General features: G+C 47.3%; 1 protein-coding gene across 4 annotated transcripts in view; it reads left to right on the top strand.

Annotated features, from left to right (window-relative positions):
- The first annotated feature begins 7,431 nt into the window (after positions 1 to 7,431).
- The window catches only part of LY96 (lymphocyte antigen 96), a 40,114-nt gene continuing 37,467 nt past the window's right edge, over positions 7,432 to 10,078 (top strand). The window contains exon 1 of one of the 4 annotated variants that reach the window (XM_075920499.1): positions 7,432 to 7,645. In XM_075920499.1, coding sequence (XP_075776614.1) covers positions 7,537 to 7,645 — 109 coding nt within the window. In that variant the 5' untranslated portion in view covers positions 7,432 to 7,536. The remainder of the gene's footprint in view (positions 7,646 to 10,078) is intronic. The other 3 variants (XM_075920500.1, XM_075920501.1, XM_014577725.3) reach the window with 3 other exon arrangements.

Here is a 10,078-nt window from a genome sequence, read left to right as displayed (position 1 = left end):
GGTTGTAGGCAAAGGGAAATGAAGCGGTGATTTAAATAATCGCCGCTTCATTTAAATTAAAATGGCTGCTGTGCTATGCCGATAAACTGTTTGGCGGCACAGCGCTGTAGTCTGGACGCTCCGCGGTCGACATCAAAGGCATTTGTTGACTTCCCCGTTATGCCTCGTGGAATGAGGTTTACTGGGGAGGTTTACAAATGCCTTCGATGTCGACCGCAGAGCATCCAGACTACAGCGCTGTGCCGTCAAACAGCTGATTGGCACAGCGCAGCAGCCATTTAATTATTTAAATCGCCTCTTCATTTCCCTTTGCTGAGTAAACAAATTTACATGGCTCTGTTAACGGAGCCATGTAGTGCTAACTTATTAAAGAAGTTACATTTATAGAGAGAGATAATTAGGATTTTTTTTCTTTTTAGATTTCTCTGAAGCTTCAATTTAGCAAGAGACTTTTCATCAGTCTGGTTTCTTATTTAATATCTCACAACAGAGGGAAAAAGTAGATCACATTCTAAAATATCTTTTTACATATAAGTCTATATATTGATCTAACTCCGGACACATTTGTTGAATAATTTAATATAAGAACAAACCAAGCCATAGAAGGGTTCTGTGGGCATTGTCTTGTTTCTCAGTGGTTATACATCTTAAGGACCTGTTCCAACTCTTAATGAAGAGATTCAGGTAAACAATTAAATGCCAGAGATGGTGCATCCATAAATGATGGTAAAGGAGATAAGAACAACGACAAGTGATTTAGATCACCTAGTAAGTATAACAATTGCACTGAAATCCACTGTTTAAACTAGCATTAGTGCTGAGTGAAATAGAATATATACATAACTACAGGAAATCTTTTATAGACCCCTGCATTTGCTTGGTCTTACAAAGGAGCTCCTAGTTCCATGTGACTTAGTACTTGCCACAATGGAAATATTTTTTTTAAATTAGCTCTGCTATGGTCTGTCTCCTGCTCTCCTTTTCTGATATGTTTACACAGGCTGGAGTAGGCTTGAAATATTTTAAAACAGGAAAAAATGGGAATTTACAAAGGAAGGGAAAAAAATAGGAATTGGATAAAGGGAAGGACTTAGTCTTTAAATATTTTGAATTATAGTTCAAAATGTTCACTGGCCTTTTCATATTTTTGACAATTCAGAATTTTATTGATTAATCTTAAAATAGCCACACTGAGCTGTCCAATCCCATGACAAGGGTTCCCTTGGGCGTGCACCAAGAATTTAATTCCTGCTCACCTCCTCAGCAGCGCTGTGCAGCTGTGACCCCAGCTGCTCCAAAGGCTGGGACCATGGCTGTGTGGCAGGTGACTACCCACCCCAGTAGCATCCAGGGCAGCTGCCATGCAGCCTGCGTGGTGGCTGTTGGAGCTGGAGCCTGGGTCGTGGTACTAAAAGTAGCACCGTGGCCTGGCTCCAGTCCCAGCACATGGGGCAGCCACCTGCTGTGTGGCCCAGCCCCTGGGAGCAGCTGGAGGTGCAGCTGCATGGAGACTGCTGGGGCCAGGATTGAGGTACTAAAAATAGCACCTTGGCCCTGGCTCCAGACTCAGCAGAAAGGGAAGCTGCTCATCATGCTGCCCTGCATGGTAGGTGCAGGTGTCAGGATGGCGGAGGTGAAGGAGCAGGGGGAGAAGTAAAGGGAAGGTGGGTGGGGGTGAAGAGAGGAAGGGGCCAAGGCAGGTGAAGGCACCAAGGGGCAGGTTGGAGGAGAGACAAATGCCAGGGGGCCAATAAGAGACAATGAGGGGAAAGGACAGGAGGAGTGGGGCGGCGGGGAGGGGGGGCGGTGGAATGGGAATGTGTTAGTGGAGGTGGGAGAAGGTAGGAGACAGGGTGATGCTGGGTGAGGAGAGGGGAGGGGCAAGAGGAATGAAGAGAAATGGGGAGGAGTGAGTGCCCTGTGAAGAGGGGTTGAAAGGAGGGGTGGGCTGGAGGAAGTGTGGGGGGGGTCAGAGCAAGTAATGTGTGAGAGCACAGAGGGGCATGAGGAAAACTGGGACAGAGAGTGGTGAGAGGGTGGGCACCAGGGAGGAAGAGGACATGGGGGGGGACCAGTGTTGGGAGGGCAGGGGCAGTGAGGAAAGGGGGAGGCACCAGGAGGGTGCAGGGGGTAAGGTAAGATGTAGGTGCCAGTGGGATTTTGGGGGTGAAGCAGAAGGGCAGACATGAGGAGAGGAGTGGAGAGGACGGATGGGCACCAGAGAGCAGAGGAGAGTGGCAGGGCAGATGGGTAATGGGAGGTGTTAGGAGAGGGGATAGGGAGGGGAGATAAATGGGGGGGTGGGGATGGGGGGATGGGCAGGTGCATGGGGTCAGAGAGGATGGGGGAGGGGCAATCCCAGGAGGGCTGAGGGAAGTGAGAAGGGCAGGATTTAGGACAGCAGAGGAGGTGGTGAGGGGGCAGCAGCAGGCACTAGGGGAGCAGATGGAGCAAAGGGAGGGTGGGAGACATGTCAGCAGAGGGGGAAAGGGAAAGACATGTCAGCACAGTGGCACACATCCAAACAAGCTCACATGACCTCAATATTGGTGCACAGGACAAAACTCACTGCTCATGAATGGAAAATCTTACAGCGAACACTGCCCCTGATCAGCTCGAATTTTTAAAATAAGATGGAAAAATGAACCTCTCGCTGTCTAATTGCATCAGAACTATGACACAACCTACTTCTCATGCTTGTTACTTAGTATATATAAACTCATCTACACTAATCAAAATCTTAATAGTAACAAGTGACAAATTACACCATAGTTATAAATATATCATAGTTATGACACTAATGATTGACGGTGTAGAAAATGTCTTTGCCTTTCAGCATTATACAACAGCAAATTTACTAGCAAAACAATTAAAAGAGTGCTTTCTAAGAATGCCAGCTCCTGTCACCTTTCTGAGACCAGTGGGTCATTTGTCTCCAGTGGCTGTGGCTCATTCCCTATTCTATGAGATTAGTTCCCACTCAGCTGGAACTAGCAGTGGGGAGCATGGGATGAAGTGATACAGATCCCCTTTCCTGGGGGATGGACCTACCCCTGCCCACTTCTAGTGTCTGGGGATCCCCCAGGACATCACAAAGTGACTTCTGTCATTACCACACTTTTTGAAAAGAGCAATGATTTTGTGGGCACAGAACAATTTTTATGAGGCTGTCCATAAAGCTATTTATCACAGTCTTTCACGTACACTTTCCCAGATTCTGTTGAGTTGACAACCTCAGCCATGCTGATGCAGTGTTTTGGTAGAAGGTTGTTACCGAACAGAATGCCCCAGTAGTGCTTATATTCCTTTCTGGTTCTACACAGGGAAATTGATTCGTCCTTCCTTCTCTAGGGATGGTTTTTTGCTTTATAAGTAAAGATTGATGTGGAAGAGACTGAGGAGGGAAAGTTCTGTCTTACCAGTGCCTTTTAAGAATAAGAATGGCCATGCTGAGTTTGACACTGATCAGCTTAGTATCCTGTCTTCTGATATAACAATGGCGTTCTATTAGTTCTGAAGTTCACAGGTTCCTGGACTTAAATTTTTCTTCATGAAGTGATAACTTGGTTTGTCCACTCTCATTTTAAGAACCAAGTTCTGATCTTGAGTGCTCCATGTGTTCGGTCAGCCAGGAAAGCCACATCCATACATCTGAGACCAGAATTAGATTTTTGCCTTCTAGCTTAAAATGTGTCCATCTATGTGTGGGGAGAGTGTGTCAGGTGAAATGTAGTTTCCTTGGGCTCTGTACATTAGCTGATCATCATAGCTGATCATCAATCCTAATACAAAGATCAGTTAAGGCTCCGAGGCAAGGCATAGGTTTCACCTGTACTAATTCACTTTTGGTTGGGTTGTTGAGTCCCTGTCTGAAGTGATATCACTTCACAGCCTCATTCCAGTGGGTGTCTGCAGCCATACATGAAAATTCTGCTGGATGTTTGGTGACAGATGTGGGACCTTGTTGGAAGCCTTATGGAGAGCAGCTTTTGCAGTATTTTCTGAATTAGCATAATCCAAGATGCCCACCATTGTCTGTACAAAGCTCTCAAGGGGAGGACTGAAACCTTCCTGGAATCGGGATGCCCACTTCAGAGCCTCTCTGGTGAGAAGACTAACTCAGGACTGATCTATGGGGTACAACTGTGACTGTAACATAAGCTGAAGATGACACTGGTGGAGGAACCACAAAAATTTGGGCATGATTCATCTCCATCAAATTTAATGAATTTGAGAGCTGTGGAGACAGAAGGCCTCGGTTGGTCTTGTAGGCATTCTAGTCATGTTGTTGCCTGTTAATCATAAATCAAGATCTGGGACATTATAATTATAAGGACATAAGAATCCAAAATGGAGTTTGTGGACTGAGGGACATTTAAAATGGAACCAAAAGGAGCTGAGAGACTTTTGCCACCAAAACTTAGCATCTGCACACAGCACATGGCTGTGCACACTGCACCACAGTGTTGCACACAGTGTGAAGATCTGCACTCGGCACTGATTTGTTTGCACCCAACACCATTTGTGCACTAGAGACGCTGTAGCCGTTTTCCCGCCTTGGAACCTGTGACGGGTTTACGGGTGCAAGCCACTCCCCCTGCACCGCAGCGGGAGACGGGGGGGGCCCTGTGGACCCACCGCCTGGAGTTTGATTGGGGGGGGGTCTATGGTTGGTGGGATCGATGGGTGCAATCACTCCCCTGCCCTAGCCGGCAGAGGGGGCTCAGCAGACCCTCCACCGCGTCGCCCCCCTCCAGCAGGACCTGGGGGGGGTCTCTTGGGCCCGACAACGGGTCCCAGGGTCCTTGTGCCCTGTTCCCGTCCCTTGGACGGGTGTTTACGTGTCCGAGGGGGTGGGGTGCAACCCCTGTCCTCACCCGGCCCTCGTCGCGATGGGTTTCAGTTGCTCGTGAGTGCTTTCGGGTTGTGGGGAGTGGGGGTCCCGGGCCTGCCCTCTCCTCTGGGTCCCAGCCCAAGGCCCTAAGTGGAGTTCGGTATCTGCAAGCTGCTCTCCACGGCAGACGGGGCCGCCGCCCTAAACTCGTCTGCCCACGGGCGCCGGAAAGGCCCCGCTCAGGGCTCCTTCCACTCCCCACCTGCAGGCTCCCTTGGCGGGACGCCCGCTGGGTCACTCACCCCGCCGGGGCTGCTGGGTCCGTTCAACCGTGATCCGAAGGCTGCCAGGGCCGTCCTTCTTCTTCGCCCGGAGGGCAAGAGGCTCAGCACCCCTGGAAGCCAGGGTGGCCGCTTCCTCACTCCCCCCTCCCTCGGCGTTCAGCTGCCACTTTTAAAGTGCCCGGGGAGTGACGTCAGGGAGGTTAGCCCCGCCCCCCCTGCGTCTTTCCCCCTGGGCTCTTCCCGGCGTGTGTCTGGGGCTCTGCCCCCCTGGGCGGGTCGTTGCGCCCCGGCGGGACGCTTCCCCACGGCTCGGGTCCATCCCCTTCTCCCGCAGCGTGGGCTTGTCCGTGCTTCCCCGCGCCCTTGCTCTGGCCGGTCGGAGCTGGCCCCGCCTCTTCTGGCTGCAGTGTCCGTTTCCTGGCCCGGGGGGGTAACCTTCCACCCGGGGCTAGTGCAGACCTCGCCAGGTCCGTCACAGGACCTTTATAAACTCAAGCCCCAGAGGAGTTTGGGTTCTGTTCCATCTCCGCTCGCTTGGTTTGGTTCGTTCATCTGCCTGACCACTACAGCAACCTGCCATTCCTGAGACTGTGGTGAAGGCCCGGGATCTACTGTGGGACGGATCACCATCTCCAGCTGCTCACAGGGTGCTTCAGCCCACCACTGTGGCGATTGCCCAGTACAGTGGACCCCAGCTACCTGCGTCCACAGAATAATACCTTTGGACTCCCAGTGTTCCTCCCTTGAGGTTGTCAAGCAGCCAACGGGTAGCAAGTCCTGAGCCTCGGCTGTCGCCTCCATCCTAGACAGACTGAGTATAGTTTATGTTCTCTTGCTAACTGTACTAGCCCCTATTATTTCAGAGGGTGAGGGATTGGTTTTCTTTTACAGTGTTGTGTTCTGGGTTTATGCTTATGCTGTTATCTGTTGTATACAATAGATCTCTTTTAAATTGGATATTGGAGTCTGTGTTTATTTTGGACTGGAGAAATCCGCTGGTGACAGATATGGTGGTTTCCAGGTCGGACCACTTTCTGGGACAAAGGCATTTACCATCTAGTTGGCCCCACACCAAATTACTAATGTGCCTTTGCTAGTAACAATGTGGTACAGCAACATAAGCCTGCAGTTCCTGCAAGACTCCAGTGACATCTGAGAGGGTGTTTGGGGCTTCTCTGAGGGCTTTCCTGAGGGGCTCCTCATGCCATTAGATGACTTGGGCATTTTCTAGTGGACTTCCATTCCAAATCTCATTTATAAGTACCAACAATGTGCTTAACCTTAAGGTAGACATGAAATGATGAAAATCTGTGCCCCAAAGAGCTTCTAGTATTTTATAAGAAAGAGAAGGCATAACAGAGCGAGGAACACAGAAGAGGGAATAACATAGAGGTAACTGGGTTTCTTTTCATTTATTTTTTAAATGTCGGTTAACTATATATGGACATTGCATCAGGGGCCGTGTGTGTGTGCATGTATAACTATAGAATCCGTGATGTCATTTTCCTACCCACTCTAATTTCCAATTATTCAGTATTTGGGCTTGGTGCTCTTTTGCAAATTGCATTCTTCAGGCAAGAGTACAGGAGCACTAATGATAAATGTGAAGAGAGAAATCAAAAGAGAAGAGGAAGCAAGGCTAGAGGACATGCTGCAACTTATATCAAGTTCACGTGTCTTTAGACTTGTCTTCACTAAATTTAATTGTGTTAAGCATTATTGTGATGAGTTAGCTGACGTGGTCATCTTCAGCATCATGTCAGCTAGTCACGATTAAGCCTTGTCCCGGCTAGGTTTGATATTATCATCTAATTAGATTCCCCTTAATTTTTCTTACAAATACTAAGATTTTCTAGTCATGGCAAGCTCCGTGTGATGTGTTCTTGGAAAATCTTTTGCTCATGTGTCTCAATAAAGAAATGAACTTTATAAAAATCAGCTGAATAAAGAGTTTCTAAATTTTTTGTATTGCACAGCAAAGCTCTCTTTAGCCATTATAATTTTGCTTTGAGATACTACTTCTGATAAATCAACTAAACTTCCTTTACACAATTGCAGTAATAATCTCTTTAGGTTTTTTATTTTCTTATTTTGTGTAAAATATTTTCTCTTTCATTATTCATGGGTGGTTTAAAACCGCATTGCTAATACAACCCAAATGGGATCTCTTTGGAAAAAAACAACAGCAAATGCAGATGTTTCCCTCGTTCCCATAACTTTATTACAAAAATAGTTGGAAGAAATGCAGTAATATATCAAATTAAGTGTACAGAGAATTTGAGGAAATGTAACACAAACACAAATCCCAGTAATCATGTGATATGACTAAGCCTAATTTTGTTCCTCTTTCCTAAAAACAAAGTATTCAAGTAAGATATTCACCCTGTTGTTGTTAGGAAGCTTTAAAGATATGTAAGCATGCTTCAGCTTGTTTTTTTCACTCTGTTTACTTCTGGGTTTATTGAATCACAAGGAAGAAAAGTGTTTTGTGAATCCTCGGAATTAAAAATATCGTATTCCTTTTGTGGTAAGTAAAGGATTATTTTATTTTAAATTTTGTTGACACAAGAATGGATATCCTTGCAGAAAATACTTGTCTTCCTTTCTCTTGTATTTGCTTCCTTGGGGTGTTCATAAAGATAAAGAAATGATTCACTAAAGATTTAAGAATAATTTTGCTCTTTTTTGGTAGATTGGGTGATTATATTTTATATTCGGCAGTTTCTGTTTGATAGCAGTGACACTGTGTGTCGTAGATATTTCCAAAATCCATGTTGTGGAAGGTATGGGAATAGGAAAGAGGTTAACTTCAGAGCTGGACAGGCATGTATATTGACTTTGGGAAAGCTTAGAAGACTAATTTAAATGTTTTCCCCTAATAATGTGATTAAACAACAAATTTATTGACACTCGCATTTTCATAGAATGTGAAATTTAGCTATATGGAAAACAGGAAGATTTCATATGAATTTCTACTGGCCCCGGGAAACTGATGAAATGGTAGTTAACACAGTACAAGGTCTAAAAAAAGGAGTCGGGGGAGGGGCTTTCATTTTATTCTCAATTGTTTCTCTTTCCTCCCTACTTCTTTGTTGTAGTACAGAGAATTTAATTTAGGTCATGATCTGGCACTGAGTTACATGTGGGTGGCCCTTCACTCATAAAGCAAACCCCAATGATGCCAGCAGAGCTCTGTGTGGGCAGAAGAGTCATACCACATGGTGCCTGGTATAAGATCAGGGACTTAACTTGTATATTCCATAGGAAGAGGTCATGTCTTGTACAGTTCCATACCTGAGGTATTAGTAAGAATGAGTTATAACCTAAGACATGGCAGGAATATTTGCTGTTACAACTACTTTGAATTTTTCTTTTTGTTAAAATGTTAAAAAGTGCCTGTCCACAAGACAATAAGTTCATAATCTCATAGGGCATGTCTACACATCAAAGTTATTTTGAAATAAGAGCCCTTATTTTGAAATAACTTTCCTAGCGTCTACACAGCCAAACCACTATTTCGAAATAAATTCGAAATAGCGGCACGCTTATTTCAAATTTGGTAAACCTCATTCTACAAGGAATAACACCAAATTCAAAATAGCTATTTTGAACTAAGTGCTGTGTAGACACTTATTTCGAAATAGGGGGCCTCCAGCCTTCCCAGGGTGCCCTGGTGGCCACTCCAGCCTCAACCCAGAACTCTTCTCTCCCTCTCTGCTCCCTGGAGCCCTTAAATGGGTAGACTCTGGCCACAGTGCCTGTGCCAGCTCCAAGCCTGCCAGCAGTCACTGCCCCTGACCCAGTGGCCCCAAAACATGAGCCAGCAAGCCACTGGCAGCCAGCCCTCCACCGCTCCCCAGGAGCAGTCTTCCAGCTCCCAGGAGCCTGCCAGGTTCCAGAGAAGGCTGGTGCCTTCCTGGTCCAGGGTGGAGATCATGGACCTTATTCAGGTTTGGGGGGAATGCCCCAACGTCCATATTCTCCGCACTGGATGGAGGAACATGGCCATCTATGGCAGGATAGCTGCCAGCCTGGCCACCAAAGGCCACATGCGAACCCAGGATCAGGTTTGCATGACAATTAAGTTGGTCTGGCGAGACCCTGAGCCCTGAGCTTCCCCTCTCCCTTCTTCCCCTTGCTTCCCCATTCCAGCTCCCTCCTCCAAGGTTTTCCCCTCCCCTCTCCCACCCTCTCTTCTCCCCTCTCCCACCTCCTTTCCCCAGTCTAACCAGAGTTTCATTTCCTCCCCCTCAGTTTTATTAAATAAAGAGGGTTTGTGTTCACATGAAAATACCCGTATTTTATTTGACATCAGGAAGGGGGGCTAGGAAGGGGTAAGTGGAAGGATGTGAGGGAGGAGTGAGGCACAAGCCCCCAGTTGGGCAGACTCTTAGTGCGCCTCAGGGTGGAAGCTCTCCCACAGGGCCTTCTGGATACTAACAGCCCCCCGATGGACCTTCTGGATGGCAGCCTGCAGAAAGTGCAGCCAGGCTCACAGCAACGCATACAGGAGAAGAACTAGAGTGCCCAGGGGCAGCTCTGGTTCCCTGTTGCAGAGTGCTGTGGTGTCCTGAGTGAGGGCAATCAGAGCACACGGAGACAAAATGCTTTGCTGTCCCTCAGGGTATGTCTACACTACAAAGTTAATTCGAACTAACGGACGTTAGTTCGAATTAACTTTCATAGGCGCTACACTAGTGCTCCGCTAATTCGAACTTAATTCGAACTAGCGGAGGGATTAGTTCGAACTAGGAAAACCTCATTTTACGAGGACTAAGCCTAGTTCGAACTTACTAGTTCGAATTAAGGGGTGTGTAGCCCCTTAATTCAAACTAGTGGGAGGCTAGCCCTCCCCAGCTTTCCCTGGTGGCCACTCTGGCCAACACCAGGGAAACTCTATTGCCCCCCTCCTGGCCCCGGACCCCTTAAAGGGGCACAGGCTGGCTACGGTGCCCGTGCC

The sequence above is a fragment of the Pelodiscus sinensis genome, chromosome 2 (assembly GCF_049634645.1).
Source record: "Pelodiscus sinensis isolate JC-2024 chromosome 2, ASM4963464v1, whole genome shotgun sequence".
In the NCBI taxonomy this organism is placed as follows: Eukaryota; Metazoa; Chordata; order Testudines; family Trionychidae; genus Pelodiscus; species Pelodiscus sinensis.
This window is presented reverse-complemented; position numbering and strand designations above follow the sequence as displayed.